Source organism: Capricornis sumatraensis, chromosome 4 (assembly GCF_032405125.1).
Source record: "Capricornis sumatraensis isolate serow.1 chromosome 4, serow.2, whole genome shotgun sequence".
NCBI classification, from domain to species: Eukaryota; Metazoa; Chordata; class Mammalia; order Artiodactyla; family Bovidae; genus Capricornis; species Capricornis sumatraensis.
In genome coordinates, this window is record NC_091072.1 from 112,568,372 (window position 1) to 112,592,149 (window position 23,778).

Below are 23,778 nucleotides of genomic sequence, written 5' to 3' on the forward strand. Positions count from 1 at the left end.
TCTCCTGCGTTGACCGGAGGATTCTTTACCACTGAGTCATTTGAGAAGTCCTTATATTCAGGATGGTCTAGTTTAATTAAACGGAGAAGGTGATGACGCCCCACTCCAGTACTCTTGCCTGGAAAATCCCATGGATGGAGGAGCCTGGTGGGCTGCAGTCCATGGGATCGCGAAGAGTCGGACACAACTGAACGACTTCACTTTGACTTTTCACTTTCATGCATTGGAGAAGGAAATGGCAACCCACTCCAGTGTTCTTGCCTGGAGAATCCCAGGGACGAGGGAGCCTGTTGGGTTGCAGTCTATGGAGTCACACAGAGTTGGACATGACTGAAGCGACTTAGCAGCAGCAGTATAATTAAAAGAAGCATAAAGATTTGTAATTAGACTTTCTAAAATCTCTGGGTTCTGCCTCTTCCTACCTCTTTGACTTTGCAGAACTCTTAGTTTCATTTTCTTAAGCTGTGGAATTTATTTTTGTCCTTTTTCATTTTTTAAATTATGAAAATATAGTAACACATTTATAGGAGACTTAGAAAATACAGAACAAAGTTACATATAGTCCACTATACAATTATTTTTTAAGATAAATTAAGATTTTTAGTTGGAGTTTCCTTATCAGACTCTCAAAAATTAATAAAATGAATAGAAAAGTAGAAGGATGTAGTAGACCTGAAAAACACTATGAATCAATTCAATATAATTAAGATTTATACAATTTTCACACAACAGGAGGATAGAAATTCTATTTAAGTTCCCATAGACTATAAACCAGGAGACACTGGAACATATCCAGGGACATAAAACAAAGTGTAAAAGTTTCATGGTCTAACGGTAACTGAAGTCATACAATGTCTGTTCTCTTATCACTGTGGAATTATGTTAGAAATCAGTATCAAAAGGTACTTGAAAATAGTCCACACATTTTCAAGTGCCATGTGTCGTTTACCAAGAGAGATCTTTAACTTAGCCATTGAAAGCCTCAGTAAAGATAAAAGACTGAAAAAACAGAGGGTGATCAGCTGTGGAATTTAGAAGAATAATATCTTTTTGAGAATTCCGTGTAAAGAACCTTGCACAGTGCTTGAAAAATAGTGTATGCTTTAGAGATGACCACATATTCTGGCTGCCTTTTAGAATCTGGCTGTTAATTTACTTTCTAAAAAATATAGAAAAAAATCCTTGAGAAGACATATTCTCAGAAGTGGTAGGGAAATGATGTGAGTCATGGATCTTTGAAGTTTTAACTTTTCCTCTCTACACAAAAGGTGTAACAGTCAGATTTCCCCAAGCAGTTAGTCCTGATTGTGTGTGTCAGAAGCCTATTCTAACCTTTGGCTGTATGTTTTCTGTAGTTCTTTAAAATAATTTTAAAATATTGGGTGACTTAATGTAAGCAGTAAGTTACTATATTGATAAGTTTGATTATTTTAAACTAATAATAGAACTTATGTGGGTTGTTTTGTAGGGCCTGGATGTCTTGGAAATTATGAGAAACATTCATATATTTGTATCTCGATACCTCTATAATCTCAATAATCAAGTAAGTAAATTAAAAACAATTTTTAATGTGGGTGGGTGTATAGTAGGAAAGGCTGAGGGGCAAAGAATTCATTCTTAGCAGCGAAAGTTAGCAAAATAAAGGAAACAATGATTGTTTAGAGATAATATTTATTTCTTTGATTTGACTGTATTATCTTCTTGAATGACTTTCCTATTATCTCTAATAAAATAGAGTTCTAAAATTCTTAGATTAACTGACCAGTGTTTGCTATGGATTGTGTTTGTTCTATTACAGATTTTTATTGAACGAACAAGTAATAACAAACATTTGAACACTATTAATATTCGGCATATTGCTAATTCAATTCGAACACATGGCACAGGAATCATGAATACAACAGTAAGAACCTTCTGGGAGGGGGTGTTGTACAAATGTTTGATGCTGTTTAATTTGGAAGTTTAAAAATAGTTTTTTCATTGAAAAAACTGTTCATATTATACCTGAATTTCCATTTTTCTGTTTGCTGTAATTGAAGTATCTGGCACTGAAGTTGTATAAGATGGAAATGGAAGCTTTGTGATTCAAAGGTCACTTTAGAATGTCTTACCATCTCAAGATCATTATAAATAACATCGGGAATTTGAAGACATCAGCATAAATATATATCTATGTGGATTGTCTGATAGTCTCTGAAAAGTTCCTTTTGAAAGCAAATCATTGATAGTTTATTTAACATCAGTCCCTGGTGGCAAAGCCACCAGGCAAAGAATCTGCCTGTAATGCAGAAAACCCAGGTTTGATCCCTGGGTTGGGAAGATGCCTTGGAGAAGGGAATGGTAACCCACTCCAGTATTCTTACCTGGAGAATTCCATGGACAGAGAAGCGTGGAAGGCTATAGTCCACAGGGTCACAAAGAATCAGACACGACTGAGCGACGAACACTTAACACTTGCATGCTCTTTTTCAGGGGAGGGTACTTACTAGTTATTTGATACCCTTAAAAATAGCAATTTGCTAAAAATATCTCAAATCTTAAAAATGGGCAGGCATGTGAGAGAATGAATCATTTGAGCTTATATGCTGTTTTTCCTCTGTTGGAAAAAGAGAAATCTTTTAATTTACTCTGCTTTTCAGGTTACAGTTTCTCCTTGAGGAAAGAATAATGAGAATGTTTAAATAGTACAGTATTATTAAGCATATTTGGGAGTAAGGGAATAAGGAGAAGTTACATGACTGGAAGGTTGCAAAGGACCATTTTTAGTGTAGTGGAGAAGCCGTATTTGAGCTGATAAGTAACATGGTTGAAACTCTTTGTTAGTGGTTACCAGTAGAAAAATGAGACTTGGATGGAATTTCAGATTTCAAGTCAGGAGTCATCTGCATAGAGATTTCTGAACCTTTCAGGATCAAACTCTTCTTTGACCTCATCTATCAACCATTCATGTAACGTGTAATTATGCTTGTATTTTATGTGTCTCAGGCACTGTGCTGGGTGCTGAGATGAGAAAAACAGACATTTCTTGGTCTCAGTAATTGTACTCTGGCGGGAGAAACAGCTGTTAATTAGTTAACCACAGTAATAAATGTAAATTCCTGATGTCTGGTGATGATGATCTGAGCACAGGAAAAATAAGATCAGAGACTGGCAGATTTACCCACTATTAAGATGGGTAATAATCTTCTAAGAGCTACTACAACTGAGGAGATCAAGAAAAAGCAATGTTTTAAGCTGCAAGAAAAGTTCTGAGAAAGCACCCATTTCTATAACTGGGTGATGAAGACTGTTAACATGGGTGTACATATGCCAAAATAATTGGTAATATTTGAAGGTGGTGGGGATGGAAATTAATGCAAGGCTGATTCCCTGGTGGCTCAGATGGTAAAACGTCTGCCTGCAGTGTGGGAGACCCAGGTTCGATCCTCGGGTCGGGAAGATCCCCTGGAGAAGGAAATGGCAACCCACTCCAGTACTCTTGCCTAAAAAATTCCATGGATGGAGGAATCTGGTGGGCTACAGTCCATGGGGTTGCAAAGAGTCGGACACGACTGAGCAGCTTCATTTCTTTTCATCTGTGGATCAGAATTAATCTTGTTTTGACTTTAATCGCAACTTAAACCCTACTTTCTCAGTGTTTTCTAAGTCTAGATCAGGGCCTTTTAATCCATTCTCAAAACATCTAAACTTATCATTTTACAGGTTATTGCAGTTGCGATTTCCGAGTTTATTTAACATGTATTATACGTCTCTTAAAATGCCTGTCCCTCCCACTAGAATTCACTTGGTGATGACAAGGGCAGTGTCTAGCATGAGAGCAGGTACATTGTCTTGCACGTAAGAGGTGCTCAAAATATTTATGGGTAAATAATTGAATGTTTACTGTCTTCCTTTAAGAAAGGTCAAAGAGCACCATGTTTTTTACTTTAGTATCAGTTCATTTATGCAGATTGGTAATAATCTCCTGAATGTGGTTTATGACATAAAACCTAGCGTGTCGGCAGATCTGGTTTATGATTCTCACTATAGCTCTTAGTCATATTATTATGTGAATATTTTTTAATTTCTCTTTTTGTGTCATAAAAATATTTAAGAGGAGCTTTTAGAAGGTTCTATAAACTTTGGCAATAAAAACCTCATTTATTTAAGTATTTCAGGTCCAAAATGCATTAGACTATAAATGGATTATTTTATTTAGTAGTACTGATTTGAAATTAATTTTTATATTTAATTTTTCCAATTTTAATTTTATAGGTCAATTTCACCTACCAGTTTTTGAAAAAGAAGTTCTATATATTTAGCCAATTTATGTATGATGAACATATCAAATCCAGATTGATTAAAGATATTCGGTTTTTCAGGGAAATCAAGGACCAAAATGATCATAAGGTATTTTACATATTCTTTTGCAAAGGTGGTTTGATTCAACTACTGAATATATTGACATACCTTACATTGCTGTGCTTTACTTCTTTGTGCTTTGCAGGTGCTATGTTTTTTAACAAATTGAAGGTTTGTGGCAAACCTGCATTTTCAGATGATGGTTACCTTTTTTAGCAGCAAAGTTTTTTTAAATTAAGGCATGTATGTTATTTTTTGTATATGTAATGCTATTGAATACTACTTAATAGACTACAGTACAGTGAAAACGTAACTGTTGTATTACACTGGGAAACCAAAAAATTAACATGACTCACTTTATTGCAGTATTTGCCTTTTTGCAGGGTCTTGAACCAAACCTTCAATATCTTCAGCGGTTGCCTATATAGCAAATGTTTATGCTGAAATTCATTATGAGTTACTCTATTAGGGATTTTGTTTTCTTTTTTATTTTTCACATAACTCCCTGGTTTGACTTCCAGTTTTCTGTATTTTCCCTTGTAATTTCTTACCCTTTGCATTCTTTGTAAGTGAAAGTGTAAGGAAAAAGGAAATGATGAATGTAACCAGGTATTACTTTTGTTCATTTTAAAATAATGCAAAAGCAGAACATGCTCATTTTGAAACATTTAAACAATGTATTGTTTAACATTTAAGCTAAATGTTCTCCTTCATTTCTGTTTTCTCCCAATTTCATTTCTTGGAGCAGTTGCTATTAACAGTGTCATGTGACGTCTTCCAGATGTCCGTGTGATAAACATGTATTTGTGCATTACAAATGCTGCTTTTTTCCTTAACAAAAATGGACTGATACTAAACATACTGTTTTGCAGTGTGCTTATCACATGTCAGTACCTATAGATCTACCTCAGTCTCTTGCACAGTTGATAGTAAAGATGCATACTGTAACTCCTTTAACTTCCTACTGAGAAATACTTATTCAGTAGCTTCTGATTTCTCTGTGCTACCAACAGTGCTATAGATAACATCCTTGCATATATATCTCCGTGTGTTAGGGACTGTTTCTGAAAGACAGATTCCTTGAAGCGGAAAAGGGCAAAGAATATGATTATTTAAATTTTTAACACATGTTGCCAAGTACTCTAAAAATATTGCACCAGTTGACAATCCCACCAATAATTTATAAGAATGCTATTTTACTTTCACCCTCTGGACTGAATTTTCCTGTAGTGAAGTGAATTGTAAGTGTTAACAGTACAGAGGCCACCTATAGCCATGTGGATAGAGAAACGAGCAGGCTTGGATGGATTTTATGTTTGATTTGCCACATCCAGACCTATTTTTATTACTCTTCTTAAGCATCACCTGGTTCTAGCCCTCTTATATATTAGCTGTTCATTGTTCTCATTGTCAGGGCAGCAAAATAATTAATAAAATTATAGATTAGTTAGCAGGAAATTATATTAACTCATTTTTATTGAATCAAATTAATGTTCAGAGAAATTAATGGTGCTGTTGTTATATAAGAATTGTTTCCATTTGTTACTTTTATAAAATGAATAATTTTTAAAAATTGACTAAGACCTGGAAAACCTTTTTTTATCAGTGAAAAAGTTGGCTTAAAGCTCAACATTCAGAAAACGAAGATCATGGCATCTGGTCCCATCACTTCATGGGAAATAGATGGGGAAACAGTGGAAACAGTGTCACACTTTATTTTTGTGGGCTCCAAAATTGCTGCAGATGGTGATTGCAGCCATGAAATTAAAAGACATTGACTCCTTGGAAGGAAAGTTATGACCAACCTAGATAGCATATTCAAAAGCAGAGACATTACTTTGCCAACTAAGGTCCATCTAGTCAAGGCTATGGTTTTTCCTGTAGTCATGTATGGATGTGAGAGTTGGACTGTGAAGAAAGCTGAGTGCCGAAGAATTGATGCTTTTGAAGTGTGGTGTTGGAGAAGACTCTTGAGAGTCCCTTGGACTGCAAGGAGATCCAACCAATCCATTCTAAAGGCGATCAGTCCTGGGTGTTCTTTGGAAGGAATGATGCTAAAGCTGAAACTCCAGTACTTTGGCCACCTCATGCGAAGAGTTGACTCATTGGAAAAGCCTCTGATGCTGGGAGGGATTGGGGGCAGGAGGAGAAGGGGACGACAGAGGATGAGATGGCTGGATGGCAAACCAACTCGATGGACGTGAGTTTGAGTGAACTCCGGGAGTTGGTGATGGACAGGGAGGCCTGGTGTGCTACGATTCATGGGGTCGCAAAGAATCGGACACAACTGAGTAACTGAACTGAACTGAATACTTTTCAGCCCATGGAAACTTACTACAAATCTCTGAACAGATGTTTCTAGGAAGCATTGATTTCTTTTATCTATCTGATAGAGCAGTTGGAAGACTAATATTGGTAATGGGAAATCTAAGTTTGGTGGCATTCATAATTATTCCCTTTAAAAATATTTATATTGACCTTGAATATTGGTAGTTTTTGTGCTATATATAATTTTTTTGTCATTAAATTCAGTAATTGTTTTTTTGAACACAATGGAAATGCCAAATTAGAACAGTGATATTGGTATGATTGAGTTAGTAGGTATTTTATGTTTTAGGAGTCTTTATTAATAATGGCAGTCTTCAAATTTTCTCTTCAGTATCCTTTTGAAAGAGCAGAAAAATTCAATCGAGGCATCAGAAAACTTGGAATAACCCCAGAGGGACAAAGCTACCTTGATCAGTTCAGGCAGCTCATCAGTCAAATTGGTAAGTTATTGTAAACATGTTGGAAAGTAAAGTACAAATGCCTAGAATCTGTCTGATATATTATAAATATCTCATAGGAATAAACTTTAATATGTGTGTGCCTAAGTTTGGCTTTATTCCACTAGTAAATTCCTTTCCTTACCAAAAGTTTTTCAAGTATGATTGGATGGTTGGTGCACAAATAATTGATAGATAAATAAAATATTTATAAATAAAATAGTATAAATAAATGTTTTATGGATAAATAAAACCTCTTCAGTTAAATTAAAAATATAACTCATCTCAAAGGCCATACTCATAGTAAATAGTCAACTGGTAGTTATTTATTGGGTGCCTATTCTTTTCAAGGTCCTATTTCAGACTTTTAAAAGAGATTCCCTTAGGTTAAGCCTAAATCCAAAGATATGCAGTGTTTATGTGAAAAGTTATTTAATAATTTTCCTATGATCCATCATTTTATATTTATATATAATTTCTTGAGTTGTCTGTCTGGCTTACAAGTAGAACTTGTTTTCTGAAATGTGTAACACTATTTAAAAGGAAGAACTTCACTTAAAAATAATCCAGGATTTAAAAAACTGTATACTTATTTGAGCTTTTCATATGCATTACCTCTATTAATGTCCTCACAGTAACGCTTGAGATAGGCATGTAATCATCTTTTTAAAGATGAAAAAAAAGAGAAACTCAGAAATAAGTGGTGTTGCTGGCATTTTAACCAGGGTTTTCGGCTCCATGTCCGAAGATGCTTTGTATTCTTCACAGTTGCAGACCACAAGCAGTTCAGTAAATTCTTATTGACTCTGAAACTGTTCAGTCATGTCTGACTCTCTGTGACCCCATGGATGGTAGCCCACCAGTATCCTGTGTCCCTGGGATTCTCCAGACAAGAATACTGAAGTGGGTTGCCATTTTCTTCTCCAGGGGTTCTTCCCGACCCAGGACTCAAACCTGGGTCTTACGCATTACAGGCAGTTTCTTTCCCGCCTGACCCATTGGAGAAGCCCCTTATTGACTCTAATTTGGCAAAATTTGGCCTCCTGAGATTCATTGATTCCTTTATCAAACATTTATAAAGCCTTTGTTATACCAGATATTTTTCTTGATGCTGAAAATACAATTAGCCTTTGTTCTCAAGAGGCTTTAAGTTTACTAGTGGGAAAGGTATGATAAACATTTGGTTAGGGAATAAAGTCAGTGAGCACTAGCTAAAGTTGTATAAATTAATTGGTTTACACATTAAAACTTTCTATTTTGTATTAGTACAAGAACTTACAGACTTTTACCTTTGTAAATTTTTAATTTTAAACAATTGAATAGTAAGATACTGTCTAGTATTGTTTTATTCATAGTGATATTTAATGTCATATTAGATTGTGAATTTATGGAGCAATAGTTTTTAACTCTTTTTGAGAATTTGATGAAAATACTGAATTGATTTTCCTCAGAATAATGCCCCTATGCATGTTCACATACAGTTTTGCATATAACATACCAGAGGTCAGATGCCCAAAGCTAGAGTCCATGGTACTCAAATTAAGAGCTGTTTCTTCAGAGCACTGTTGCTTAAAACTTTAAAATTCACACACCAATAAGTTTTTTCCGCTCGTGACTACTGCTTGTGGTAGTACTTATTTCATGTTTTTACATTTTCTAAAAGTAGTTTTGTACTATGAAATAATCATTAATTCATGAGCTTAGGACGCTAGTCATTCCCCCCTCCTCCCCAATATACATCAAAATAGACATTTTTCCCCAGTACCCAAAAATCCTGTCACTTCTGCCCCTGGCATGTATTGCACAGTTGGTGAATATTATCCTTTTCACTTTGTTCCAGTATTTTATTCTTCATTCTTTTCTTAAGTGAAAGCGAAATCGCTCAGTCGTGTCTGACCCTCAGCGACCCCATGGACTGCAGCCTTCCAGGCTCTTCCGTCCATGAGATTTTCCAGGCAAGAGTACTGGAATGGGGTGCCATTGCCTTCTCCGTTAGGCTTGCAGTGTTTTTCCTAAAAAGTTCTTTACCTCTGCCCATAAAAATTGTAATGTGCTTTTGAGTCTGTTAACTCTGTTGAGAAAAGGAGTAAGGAATCTAGAGCTGGGAGCAAAATGAGAAGTCTTTTTGTCTTATAACCTGCCTGCTGAATGAATAACCACCACCATTAACATTTATTGAATGTTCATTATGTGCCAAAGTTATTCTGAGTGCTTTATATGTTCTAACACATGTAAAACTCAATGCTATGAAGTATTATATTCATTCATTCCACATATTTGTTGAGGATAGTACAGTATTTCTAGGTGCTGGTAATATCTATGACAGTAAACCCAGTATTTAACCCAATATAGCTTAATTTAACAACTGAAGAGACTAAGGTACAAAGTTTATAACTTAACCTAGGTTTTGTAGCTAAAAAGCACAGAGTTCAGATTTGAACCCAGTAGTCTAGCTCACAGATTCACTCTTTACTGTTGCTCCCTATTTGCTTCTCACGGAGCCTGATGGGCTACAGTCCATGGAGTCGCTAAGAGTCGGACATGACTGAGCAACTTCACTTTCACTCATTGGAGAAGGAAATGGCAACCCACTCCAGTGTTCTTGCCTGGAGAATCCCAGGGACAGAGGAGCCTGGTGGGCTGCCGTCTATGGGGTCGCACAGAGTTGGACACGACTGAAGCGACTTAGCAGCAGCAGCAGCAGCAGCAGCATATTTTAATCAGCCAATTTGGAGGAAAACAATTTGATGGAAAACAATCAAACTAGATACTTCATTTTTCTAAGATGCATATTAAAAAAGCATTTTAACATCATTTCTTATATTGGGATAAGCCTTGGATTCAGTGATACCTAATTGAAGGTTTTTAACAATATCAGATGATGTCTGTTAAGTGCATAATTATATTATTGTAATATATGAAGTATTGACTGCTTCTTATCTTTTTGTCGGTTCTTACAAGTATTTTCATTTCATTTGAGTAGGAAATGTTGGCTTTAGGGGTGGAGCAGTTTTAAGAACACAAAAGCTATATCATAGGTCTTGCATTCTAACGGGGGGAGATACAGACAGAAAGATACGTATCAGTAATAGGTGCTGAGTAAGGTGACACGTCATTAAACACTTAATGATTTTAAATGATTTTAATGATATTCAGGGGATGATATAGTTTAATGATATTTAGGGAAAGCTCTAAGTAGGTGACACGTGAGCAGGAACCTAAATAACATGAAGGAATAAGCCATGTGCATGCATAGCTAAGGAAAGAGTTTACCAGGAAGAGGTGGTGGTAAATGCAAAAGTCCCGAGTCTGCTTAGCAATTTTGGAAACCAGTCAGGGGCCGGAATGGAGTTAGTGAAGACCTGGATGGTAGGGTGTGGTATCAGAACAGTTGCAAGGGGCAGAATCAAAGAACCACTAACTGCTATATAAAGGAAACATTGTCGGGGGGTGACATACTGAAGGTGGAAATAGATCAGGAAACCATTGCATAGTGTAATATTCTAGGCGAGAACTGCTGGTGGTTTGGAATAGGGTGAGAGCTGTGAAGGTTGGGAAAACTGGTTGAATTCTGGTGACATTTTGAAGGTAGAGCCAGTGTAATTTGCCATTGATTAAAGTATGAGGGAAAGGAGGGCTTCCCTGTTGGTTAGTGGTAAAGAATCCTCCTGCAAATGCAGGAGAGACATGTTTGAACCACAGGGAGGATCCCCTGGAGAAGGAAATGGCAGCCTACTCCAGTATCCTTGCCTGGGGAATCCCATGGACAGAGGAGCCTGGCGGGCTATAGTCCATGGGGTCACAGAGAGTTGGACAGTACTGACTAAACTAAATGACGACATTGAGGGTAAGGAAGGAGGCAGAGATGACTTCCCTGGGTTTGGCCTGAGCTATTGGAAGGATAGACTTGTCAGTTTCTGAGGAAGAAAATATAATTGGGGGTGAAGATCTTTAGTTGGAGTTAAACTTCTTAAATTAAAAATTCTTCTTAGACATGGAGATGTAGGCATGGGATAAAAAAAAGCCTAGAGGAATAGTCTCGGTTGGAGATACTAATTTGGGAGGAATCAAATAAGGATTTCTTGATACCACTTGCAGCTCTGTGTGTGTGAGAGAGACAGACAGACGATAACAGTAATCTTTAAATGTTTGATTTTTTAAAATGTGCTCCATTTAATGCATTTATCAATTAAAACACTTATTTTTAAAATATTTAATATAGATGGTGTAAGTTTATGTACATTTATATTCAAAGAGTTGGACACTAATGACTGAGCAACAATATTTTAAGTGCACAAATACATAAGTTATATTTTTTTGGAGCAAAACTGAAGTAAAATACAGCAAAATCTCTTTAGTTTTTACGAGTTGAAACCTTGTAATTGACTGCTATATATAACTGTATTCCTGATCATTAGAACTTAGAGTTATTTGTATAAACATCTGATTTTTTTTGTGTATGTGATTTTTAAGGTAATGCTATGGGCTATGTACGAATGATAAGATCTGGTGGCCTTCATTGTAGCAGCAATGCCATTAGGTATGGATGGAATATTTTTGCCTTATTTATGCCATTTAGAAATTTTACGTCATTTAAATCCATCTTTATTGTAAGTAATATTGTAGAAGGGGCTTTTTTCTTTTCTTGTGGATATATTTTGAGATCAAATATGGAAGAAAACCATTAATCCTACTACTTAAATATTTTTCTCAAATTTTAAGACTATAGCAGACTGTATTTTTTGAAGTTAATTTCTTTTATCAATGCAGTTTGAATTGTTCTATAGACTACATAATTTTTAAAGATTATAATTTGATGATTATATGTAAATAATTAAAAATGCTAAAATTGAGTTTTGGAACTCAGTTGTTGCAAATATAAACTGGTGATATTAATAATAGAACTGAAATGCAAAGTTCTTTCCAAAAATATTGTTGAAAAGTTCAGTGTTACAGTACTGCTTTTATGTCTGTCAGTTGCGTATATTTAATTTGCTTTAATAAATGCCTTCTAAAATTCTTAACGTAGATTTGTACCTGATCTTGAAGATATTGTAAATTTTGAAGAACTAGTCAAAGAAGAAGGTCTTGCAGAAGAAACATTAAAAGCAGCAAGGTAATCTAATCTTTGGAAAAATAAGTTAAATTTGGAGATTTAAAAAATGTATGATCATTTAAACAGTAAAGACTAGAGGATAACATATAAACTGATATGTCAGTGTTCTTATTATGCAAATGATGGTCTGTTTACGGGATACAATTTTTTTAAGACTACAGTATTCTGAGATCTTTCCAGTGTCACTAAAAGGGATCTTCTAGACGGTGCCTTCAAATTCATGTGACTGTTCAACAATTGACATGTGGTTAGTCCATATTGAAATGTGCTCAAGTATAAAGTTCATAACTAATTTTGAGGATTTAGTGTTTAAAAAAGAATGCCAAATATCTCATTAACAAAATTAGAACTTCCCTGGTGGTCCAGTGGCTAGGACTCCTCACTCCCAATGCAGAGGACCTGGCTTCTATCCCTGGTCAGGAAACTAGATCCCACAAGCCCCGCAACGAAGAGTTCTTGTGCTCCAACTTAAGACTGGGTGCAGCCAATAATTTTTAAAAAGAAGAAATTAAAAAAAAAAATCTCATTAACAAAATTCATTTCACCTATTTTTAAAAATAATTTTATTTTCTCACTTATTTTTGGCTGTGCTGCATCTGTGTTGTTGCGTGTGCTTTTCTCTGTGGCACGTGAGGGCCACTCTCTGGTTGTGGTGCGTGGACTTCTCACTGCGCTGGTCTCCTTGTTGCGGCTCCCAGGCTCTGGAACACAGGCCCAGTAGTTGGAGCGCATGGGCTTAGTTGCTCCACGGCCTGTGGGATCTTCCCGAATCAGACATCACACCCGTGTCTCCTGCATTGACAGGTGAATTCTTTACCACTGAGCCACCAGAGAAGCCCCTTACCTTTCTTTTCACTCTTTTTTAATACTCCTCTTCACCAGCATGGTTCTGATACTGCTCCGTCCTTTTATGTAATCTGGAGCAGTAGTGTCCAGTACAGTGGTCACTACCGAATGTAGCTGTTGAACACTGGAAATAGGGCTAATGGACTAGGGGATTGAAATAAAATCTTTATTTCATTTAAATTTAAATAGCTAATGACAGTCTTATTGAACAGTGCAGATGTATAGACTTATAAGTAGTGATTTTGGAACACAATTTAAAACTTGAAAAGGCATGCAGAATTGTTACATATTTAGAAAACCGGGTTTTCTTATTAATAACTATAACAGTTACTGGGTCAGGTATGAAGGGGCACCCTTGGACAAAGTGGAAACAATTTGAATATCAAAGAGTAATGGTAGTAATTGATCATAATATTGAATTTAAGAGTCTGTGATACAGTGATAATAAAAGTTGGAGTGACAGAGGGGAAGTTCCTTTTTACAGTGCTTGCCAGCTAGTAAATATGAAAGGGATGAGAAAATTTAGGGAAAAAACCAGTTTTGCAACTACCACTGTAGTACTTGACATCAGACAGAAACCATCAATGAATTCTCAAACATTTTTGGAGAATAGAGTATTCACTATGAAAACATTGTCTCACAAACTGATTATTAATCATAAAGGGGGGAAAAACGCCTTCCCAAGGGGGAAAAACACCTTCCCAATGGAGAGACTGACACAGGGCCCCCGATGCAGTGTAATGGCGAGTACCTGTGTTGTGTTCTTGCCTTGATGTTTACTCATCAAGTGAAACAAAGTTTATGGCAGGTGATGTCAGGGAGTTATGAGGTTATGATAATAAATTGATTCTCTAAATGGACATTAATGTCTTCTGGAACAGGTATCATAGTTCAAGATAAATGAAGTACAGTGGTTAAACCAGTTAATAGATGCCTGCTTTTAGGAGGGAGTGGTTGGATAGTTGGATATAGTTGGGTCACATGCATCTCAAAGGAGAGATTTTCTACCATTTATTGGTGGAGGAATAGTAATTTGAAAGTGATAATAGCCATACATAAGGATGTAGAAGCAGCAGCTAATGTTTCTGAAGGTTGACTCAGTGAATGAGTGAAAGTCGCTCACTCATGTCTGAGCTCTTTACGACCTCACGGACTATAGAGTCCATGGAATTCTCCAGGCCGAAATACTGGAGTTGGGTAACCTTTCGGTTCTCCAGGGGATCTTCTCAACCCAGGGATCAAACCCAGGTCTTCCATGTTGCAGGGGGGTTCTTTACTGGCTGAGCCACAAGGGAAGGCCAGGAGTACTGGAGTGGATAACCTGTTCCTTCTCCAGGGAATCTTCCTGACCCAGGAATCAAACCAGGGTCTCCTGCATTGCAGGCTGATTCTTTACCAACTGAGCTATGAGGGAAGGCTGAAGGTTGAGTGGGAAACTAGATTCTTGAAAAGGAGATTGATTACAGTTGAAGTCAGGAAGTGTAGAAGTGTTAGTGAAGAGAGTTAAAATGAAAAGGAGTTTATTTACAATGAAATGGACTTCTGCACGGTTCATTTTGAGAAGAAGAAAATACAAAACTCTAAAATTTCAAGAGGTGCTACATGTTCTCTTTTAGGGACTAAGTTAATTAAACAATGATAAGCTTCTGTCCGTTAAAAAAAAAAGTTCATCCTTTACTCCAAGGAAGTTTAGAGATGTCTTAAAGTAATTCATATTTTTGAGTGCTCTTAACTAATGAGAGATGGATTTTAAAAGCTTCCTCTTCTTTTGAGAAAGGAGCCAAATAAATACTTTCTTTCTTTTTTTGCATTTTAGGCATTTGGATTCAGTCCTCAGTGATCACACACGAAATTCTGCTGAAGGCACAGAATATTTCAAAATGCTTGTGGATGTTTTTGCTCCAGAATTTCGAAGGCCAAAGAATATACATCTCCGAAATTTCTATATCATTGTTCCCCCTCTGGTGAGTATTTTTAACACACAAAATGCATTTTTTAAAGTATTAATAAATAGATCCAATTTTTTTTTTTTTTACAGCAAGAAATGCACACAGACTGTATTGTTGACTTTTTGGTTGTAGATAAAACTAAATGTGGTCTCAGTGAACGTGTCCTAGAATTTTTACTTACTAGCTATGCAGAATGAGGCTTCTTTATAATTAAGATAGATTCTTATTAATAACTGCCAGAGGAATCCTAGTGTGATTGAAATTACTTGCATATACTCCATTTTATATATATACCATGTAATCTTTGGACTGAATTATATAGTCATTTTAAGTGATTAATGTAGACTGTTAAAATATGAAGTGTTTCTTAAAAGCATACTATTTAAAGGGACTTCCCAGGTGGTGTTAGTGGTAAAGAACCACAGACGGAGCCTGGCAGGCTACAGACCGTTGGTTGCAAAGAGTTGGACATGACTGAAGCAACTTAGCATAGCATAGCATATCTCTACTCAGTAGTAAATATTAACATCTAAACTAAATTTTTTTTATCGTGTATAGTGTGTGGCACTCTAATTCTATAGTTGACATCTTAAAAATAACCACAATTGCAGTATGAAAACAGTTATTACAGTGAGGAAAATGGAGTGAAGAGATTAGAGAGGTATATATTAGGAAAAAGAGTTATTCTTCTCTAAGGGTTTCTTTAACAAAGCTCTTTCTTTAAATAATTGTAAAAGAATAGCTTTAAAATCTAAATATCACTGAGCAGATGTAACTTCTGATTACATCTAACTTTGATCAAGAGTAATAACTTTTTTCATGTTGCTGCCTGAATTAACACCGATATTCTAACATACTATAGTTGCTCAGTCATATTCAACTCTTTGCAGCCCCATGGAGTGTAGCCCGCCAGGCTCCTCAGTCCATGGAATCATCCAGGCAAGAATACTGGAGTGGGTAACCATTCCCTTCTCCAGGGAATCTTCTGACCCAGGTATTGAACCGGTGTCTCACACATTGCAGGCAGATTCTTTACAGTCTAAGCCATCAGGGAAACCTGAAAGTATTAGTCGCTCAGTCATGTCCAACTCTTTGCTACCCCATGGACTGTAGTCTGCCAACTTAGAACCATTATTATGAATTCAAAGTATTTGATGGCTATGGACGGCTTTTTTCTTCAAGCATTTTCCTTTCTATTGTTTTTAAAATACATTTATTGTTAACACTCTCTCATAATAATTGTTATACCATGTAGCAAAAATGTCCATATTTATCTGATAAGCATTATCTTTTCATATTCAGATAGTTGTGAGACTGGAAGCAAGTCTACCTTAGTTATATTTCAGTAATAATGTAGTTAACTCACGGTGAGTTCTCACCATATTTCTTTATAAATTTGAAGCCATAGTAAACATCAGTGAGGAACCATTTGTGGGTCTGAGGAAGAGTGGAGTTTTGCAGGGCAGCTGTCAAAATTCAGTTAGTGATGGAGAAAACAGGTGGGTTAAGAACACTACAAAGAAGAAAAGTACGGGACACTATTGTTTTTCTTGAGTTTTAATCTAATTTCAGAAAAAACCGTGAAATATCTAAGGAAGAAATCTTTAACAAAGATTTTACAAAATGCAGTTCATTGCCAAGTAAGTTTTACAGGCAAAAAAAAAAGTGAAACTTGATAATCTTGTTTCCAGTGTAAGCTGTTGTAGTACTTATCATATTGTACCACAGTTATTTTTAAACAGGCCTCTCTTTATTCCTGTGCTGTGCTATCGTAGCCCCCAAGTGGCCACTTAAATTTAAATTGGTTATAATTTTATAAAAAGTTCACTTGCTCATTTTCACCAGCCACATCTCCAGTGCACAGTGGCCAGATGTGGCTGGTGGTTTACTGGGTGGGCCGTGTAGAGGCGCTGCATTTCTGTCATTGTCAGGGGTGTTGTCCTGTAGAGTGTTAGATGGTATTCTTTTTTTTTTTTACTGTAATTGTTTCACTGAGCCTCCCTGGTGGCTCAGTGGATAAAGAATTTACCTTCAGTGTATTAGACACAGGAGGCATGGGTTCGATCCCTGGGTTGGGAAGATCCCCTGGGGAAGGGCATGACAATCCTCTCCAGTATTCTTGCCTGGAGAATCCCATGGACAGAGGAGCCTGACAGGCTACAGTCCAGAGAGTCATAAAGAGTCAGACAAGACTAAAGCAGCTGAGCACACATAGTAAGTTGCAGTAAATCTTTGTTGAATAAATGCTGTGATTAGTTAAGGTATTTTACAGGAGCTAAATTTTTTAGAGAAGTGCTTTTTCGAGGGGGGCCGGAATTTGTTAATCCAAATGACCACTAAGCTTTTTAAGCCAAGAATATGGTAAGAAATAGTAGTATAGCATGAATTGGGTGGGCAGAACTAAGCATTGCTGTGTTTAAGAGTACTTAAGCTTTTAAATTGATCTTCCCTGGTGGCTTAGACAGTAAAGTGTCTGCCTACAATGCAGAAGACCTGGGTTCAATCCCTGGGTCAGGAAGATCTCTTGGAGAAGGAAAGGGCAACCCACTCCAGTATCCTTGCCTGAAAAATCCCATGGACAGAGGAACCTGGTTAGGCTACAGTCCATGGGATCGCAAAGAGTCGGACACGACTGAGAGACTTCACTCAAGCTTTTAAATAAAGCAGACCTACTTTTCTGACTCAACTTTGCTTTAGATTATGGCTTTAGGGAAGGTACTAAGCTTCTCAAGTCTTCGTCTCTTCATCTGTAAAATGTACATATTTTAGTAAGCATCTTATAACAAGGCACTGTGCTTGGGTTAAGTGGTGATTGAGGGAGTGCTGACATTTAAAGGATTTGGAAAAGAGCCATTATGAGATACTTACACATACTGTGACCTCACCAAGAGGCTTTTTATATGAGGCAAGTGTTTCAAATCAAAAAGGCAGGAACTTAGAAGAGATCCTATTTATAATTTTTGAAATGTCTGTTTTAGGAACTAAATTCTGACGACTCTTTTTAGCACAGTCTCTCTGATATGTTGTTATATCTTTTTAGACCCTCAACTTTGTAGAGCATTCCATTAGTTGCAAGGAGAAATTGAATAAAAAAAATAAAATTGGAGCTGCCTTTACTGATGATGGCTTTGCCATGGGTAAGCTTAATGAAATTCTTTTCCCATGAATTTTGTGTTTACCTTACAATGAATTTTTCGAAATGTTTGCTTGAGAATAGATCTATGTGCTCTTTGTAGATTTGTTTTTCACAAGCTGTGTTTATTTACTGTTTACTTTTTAGGTGGGTCATCTGATTGGTAATGCTTGTTTCCCATCATTTGTACTGTTCATGCTCCTTTGGTGTTGCTAATCACTTGGATTAATTATTTAGGCTTTGTTTTTGTTGTAGTTTTACAGTCTGACCATCTTTTATTTAGTCTCTCTGGTTTCTTTAGTTTCCTCACTTGTCTCTTTAGCAGTAGAACCACTCTTACAGCCCTATGTTATCTCCAGGTGATCTGCAGATCTTCGTAGCCATAATATTTCTTTCTATCTTCCTGATTGGCTTTTTTTAAAAAAATTTCTTAATAGGATCACATCTTCTTAAGGAGGAATTAAGCCATGTTGCTAAGTTTCTCATTTGTGCTATAAAGCATAATTGGAAAGAGGATTAATTTTAAAATGGTTAGCTTAATTTTAAGAATTATTGGTAGAGTGGAATACAGTTTGTGTACACATTGTAATTTGATTTGGTTTTGCTGATGACTCTAGGTGTGGCTTACATTCTGAAGCTTTTGGATCAGTACCAGGAATTTGACTCACTTCACTGGTTCCAGTCTGTTAGAGAGAAATACCTGAAGGAGATGAGAGCGGTTGCTAAGCAACAGAATGTACAGTCAACTAGTCAGGATGAAAAACTACTACAAACCATGAATCTCACTCAGAAACGACTGGATGTTTATCTACAGGTAGAGGAGAATAATAGTCAAATCTGGTTTGACTTTTTAATACCCATTACTTCTTGATCACTGAAAAAATGTCAATCATATTGAAACTCCCATTTTAATAGGTGAAATGAATAATGGTCATAAAGAGTATATTTTTAAATGAATGATACTTGGAAGCCATTTGACTCATATCTTTAAAAATGGATAGATTGCTTAGTTCAGTTTCTGTATTTATGATTTGCACTCACTAGAGCATTTTAGAAAAATGAAGAGATATTAAATATGGTAATTTTGATATTTTGCCAAAATATATATTTTCAACTTTTATTTCTGATATTTTTATTTACTTAGGAATTTGAATTGCTGTATTTCTCACTGAGCAGTGCAAGAATTTTCTTCAGAGCTGACAAGACTGCAGCTGAAGAAAACCAAGAAAAGAAAGAGAAAGAAGGTTAGTGAGTGGCTTTTATTTGGAAAGACTAGTAAATCTTTCATCAATAATAGATATGAATACCCCATTTTATTGAGTCAGGCTTTTCTTTTTGAAAAAAATATATAAACCTAGAAATGTCCTTTTTTTAAAAAGTAAAGCCTAAGTGGATCATTTGTGAAACTGAAATTTAACATGCATTTCGTTCTGGAATAACACTTTATTCAGCTCATCTTCTCTTAATTTAAAATGGCACCAAGTTTGGGTTTTTTCTTTCGCCCTTCAGCTGTTAGCAGTTGAGAAGGAACAGATTAGAGGAGACTAAATGCTGCTGAGGGCAGGACTGCTGACTGGATGCTGACTGAATGCCAGGCCAGGTGACTCAGGACGCTTTCAGTATCAGAGTGAATAGCCTCCTGTGCCCCTCTATAGCCGGAGCTTGGAGAATCAGAGCAGTACAGCCATAGTAACTGATGGTCACTGGGGAGAGGATTCTGTCTGATATCATCTATGCGGGTGTAAATTCTTCAGTATTTCATACTTAAGGGACCCTCATGATCATTTCCCAGATTTGAAATTTAACACCAGTTGTTTTCTCTGAGAAATGGTAATTTTCCTTTTTTCTGTTATGGAAGTTATGCCGCTTAGGCTTCCTCTGTGGACGCTCAAAACTGCGTACAGCAACTTGACGGGTTTCATGTTTGCTCTGCTTCCTTTCTTCTTGCCCGTATTTATTTCACAATGATCAAGAATAAAAGAACTTCATGAACTATGATATTTTTATTAATCTTATCAGTTAAATTTTTAAAATATGTATTTCACACCAAAGAGACATCATTCATTTCAGTAGACCACTTACATCCATTACCCTGTTCCCTATTGATAATGTTACATCAGTATTACTAGCATATGCAAGCATTTTTGGGATCTATACTAAGTAAGTGTGCTTGAAAAATGATTTCAGGCTGTTGCCTGGAAGATACTCAGTATTTATTAAATGAAAAAATACATATTTACTACTTTGGGGTTCATTATATTTAGCAGAGTCATCTGGAAGAATCTGAGTCAGTAGTAACTGAACTGTGAGATCAGTTTAGATTAGAATCTAAGAGTTTAGATTCAGTAACTGAACTCTTAGTATCTAAGAGTTTAGATTCAGCAGTTCAGTTACTGCATAGGCTGTGCTCAGGCCTGTCATGATGCCAGAACTTTGTCTGCAGGTGGACTGGATATTTACTTTCAAAGCCTAGAGCATTAAGACAAAATAAACATTGCAGTCTCAGTAGAGCTCCTTGCTTTGGACTGCTATTCTTTAGGAACTCTCTGGGGTTTGGGGTTAATGTATGTCACCCAGATATCTGCCTGATGTCTGGGTGGTGGCTGTGCTGTAGGGCTGTTAGCTAAAGGTTGCTCAGAGTTGCTAAATGTATTAGCTAAATAGTTTTGCTCTGTTAATGAAGGATATGCATATGAAATTTTGCACAAGAAGCCAGAATTCATTTTATTATCTTCATAATAAAAAATCACATTTAAAAATAAACTATAAACATAATTGGGAAGGTATTCATTCTGGACAGTTTTATATGTGAATTTGCAGTCATGTTTTTACCAGTAACAGCACTACAGTTTCCTTGCCCATGCGGAGGAATGTGCAGTGTGAAACCAACCCCATTCCAGACACAGTTCTGATGTCTCAACAGTTCCACACCCTGATTACAAACTAGTCAGAACATCACATTTGCAGTATTTAGCCTAGAGTTCTAAAACATGAAGGTAGATAAACTGCATATAATTTGTGATATTAGAGAAATATTTGGTAGATGCAACATTTTGTTCATTTGAAATTTAGCAATATTGTCCTTTTCGACTTTAGTTTGTGGTTTTTAAGTGAACATAAGTATGTCCATTATTTTTACTTATGCTTTCAGAAGAGACTAAAACAAGCAATGGAGACCTGTCCGACAGCACTGTGTCTGCAGATCCTGTTGTCAAATGATACTGATGGTATGCGTTGCCCCTGTGAGATCATCAGAATTGTACGTGAAATGGATATTATAAGCTAATAACAGAGTGTTTCCTGGGCCACATCTCTGGGAAACATTTAGATGCTGCATCTCTCTAAGGCAGTGCTCTAAAGTGAAGTCCATTCTCCGTCTAAAAGCTGTACTTCTCGAAAGTTGAGAATGAGATTTTAAAATTAGATTTTTTTCTTGGACTTTTTAGGCTTGATGTGCCTGCTTGGGAACTGGTATTTGAAATGAAGTGTTAAAAGGGTTAACCCACATTCCTAAACTGCCACCTCAGATCTCTTATAATCTACATGAATGTTTATAATTTGTATTTGCATAGGTCTTTGATCCGTATTTTTGTCTCAGTCATTGGAAATTCAGTGTATATACTGTGTACAGCCAGTAAATATGTTTAAACAAAAGGAATTGAGCCTGAAATTCATGAAGCATACATATCAGTATTCTTATAAAAGGGACATATGAAGATGGTATTGATACTAGAGATGAGGCACTAGTGTATCCTTTATGTCCAGTGTGCACTGGTTCATCGTTAATTTCGTGTGGCTCACAAGAGCTGCTGCTGTCCGGTGAGATATTTTATAACTCGTTTACATTGCTTTGAGAACTTATTTAACCTCCAACAACTGCTTTAAATTTAAGATTTACTTAATACTCAAGATGGAGGAAAATACAGATAAAGCCATAGAGTCCTGCTTGACGCTTTACTTTTGGCTGAAGGCATATATGATACCCGAGAAAACTGAATGAACTCTTACTTCTACATCTAAACTCAGGTTTCTTCTACATTAGGTTCAGTTGAAGTCTTGGTGATGGTTTCGGCAGATTTTTTTTCTTTAAACCAAGTATAATCTAAGAAATCAGATTTAGCACTGTGCAGGCTTTAAAAAAATTACCACTGTGAGAATGAAGTTCTAAATAACTAAATCATTTACTGATTTAAAAAGTACAGAAAGATTTAGAGTAAATTTAGTTCCGAACAAGCTATTATTAGCTTTATTTTTGTAAAGATTATGTCAGTTAATAGTAAAATGGTTAATCATGGCCTATAATATTTTAATATAATACAATGATACCTTTACAGTGAAAACAAAGTTTGAAACTTTACATGTAATACTAATATTATTTTAGGAAATACTTGATTTTTCCATTGCACTTGCCTATAAAGCATTTCTTTGGGTAAATTTTGTGAGTAATTCTAACGTTTGATTTCCAGCTTTTGGAATGGGTGTACAATGCCGTGTCTGTTCTCATTGATCACAGTCAGGGTAACTTTCCCAGCTCAAGATGAACACTTTCACTGTTAAAATTCAGAAGAAACAGAATAGGTAGGAAATGTTTTTTATTGTTTCAACATGACTTATAGAATTATGTACAATGGATGGATTAAAGGCATTTAATATTTGTAATTCATACTAACTGTAGAAATGGCCCTGAAGCATGCTGCATAATTAATAATTTATATTTTTATTATCATAAATGTTTATAGTAATGATCTTACATTTGACTCTGTCAAATTGGTCACCATTTCATAGCAACTGTATTATTTTTTTTTCTTCTCTAACTTCCCTAAAATCATTTCCTTTAATAGAAATTCTAATTAGAAGAGAATCAAAGGTTTCTATCATTTTCCCCACATAAGTCAGTTATTTTATCCATACTAGATAGAGGTCACATGCTGACTCCATGGATACCTATGATTACAAAAAGTGTGACAGATCAAATTTTACCTTTAGTTCAAAATAATGGCACTGCAGACTGGATAAGGTATAGTAAGTTTACTTATTTGAAATCTCTGAAAAAGATTAAGCGTATTTAAATGCTGTTAAAAGTGCAGAGCAACAGGGCTGAGTGTCTCACACCTAAGTTAGATGTGCACACGTTTAGATGATGGTTTTCCTTGCCAGTGTATTAATGTTAACATTTTCATTTTTTTCAGACATACTGCAATTTAAAATTTGTGTGAGCATTTGTTGTAAATTCGCAGAAAACTTAATGTTCAAATTCTCAGGAATTAAAGACTAATCATAACATTGTCAATTCTAATTAGATTTTATAAAAGATGGTAAATTTGTTATCTCCCTTAAGTGGGGGGCTTTCCTCTCCCCCAGTTCTAAGAGAATACAATATGTATAATAGAACATTAATAAATGCAATTTCCAAAATTTACTTCCTTTGGATGTTTGTTCAGAATTGAATGTCTTAAACCAGTAGTTCTTACTCTTTCTGGAGTTCCCTTTAATCTAATAGTATATGGAAATGTCTTTAAACAAATACTTGCATGCATATAGGCAAGACATTTCAAGTATAAAGTTAGTATTGGCTCCTCTGTGTAGCCCAGGTGGACTTTTTGTTCTTTCCTTTTTATATTTTTAATC

The 23,778-nt window shown here is 35.9% G+C and overlaps 1 protein-coding gene across 2 annotated transcripts in view; it reads left to right on the top strand.

Moving 5' to 3' along the window:
* The window catches only part of WASHC4 (WASH complex subunit 4), a 57,993-nt gene extending 34,215 nt beyond the window's left edge, over window positions 1-23,778 (top strand). For both annotated transcript variants that reach the window (XM_068970118.1, XM_068970119.1), the window contains exons 23-33: window positions 1,469-1,543; window positions 1,799-1,903; window positions 4,255-4,389; window positions 7,001-7,109; window positions 11,580-11,646; window positions 12,136-12,222; window positions 14,885-15,032; window positions 18,058-18,154; window positions 18,768-18,964; window positions 19,295-19,394; window positions 21,302-23,778. In XM_068970118.1, the coding sequence (XP_068826219.1) occupies window positions 1,469-1,543; window positions 1,799-1,903; window positions 4,255-4,389; window positions 7,001-7,109; window positions 11,580-11,646; window positions 12,136-12,222; window positions 14,885-15,032; window positions 18,058-18,154; window positions 18,768-18,964; window positions 19,295-19,394; window positions 21,302-21,369 (1,188 nt within the window). In that variant the 3' untranslated portion in view covers window positions 21,370-23,778. The remainder of the gene's footprint in view (window positions 1-1,468; window positions 1,544-1,798; window positions 1,904-4,254; window positions 4,390-7,000; window positions 7,110-11,579; window positions 11,647-12,135; window positions 12,223-14,884; window positions 15,033-18,057; window positions 18,155-18,767; window positions 18,965-19,294; window positions 19,395-21,301) is intronic.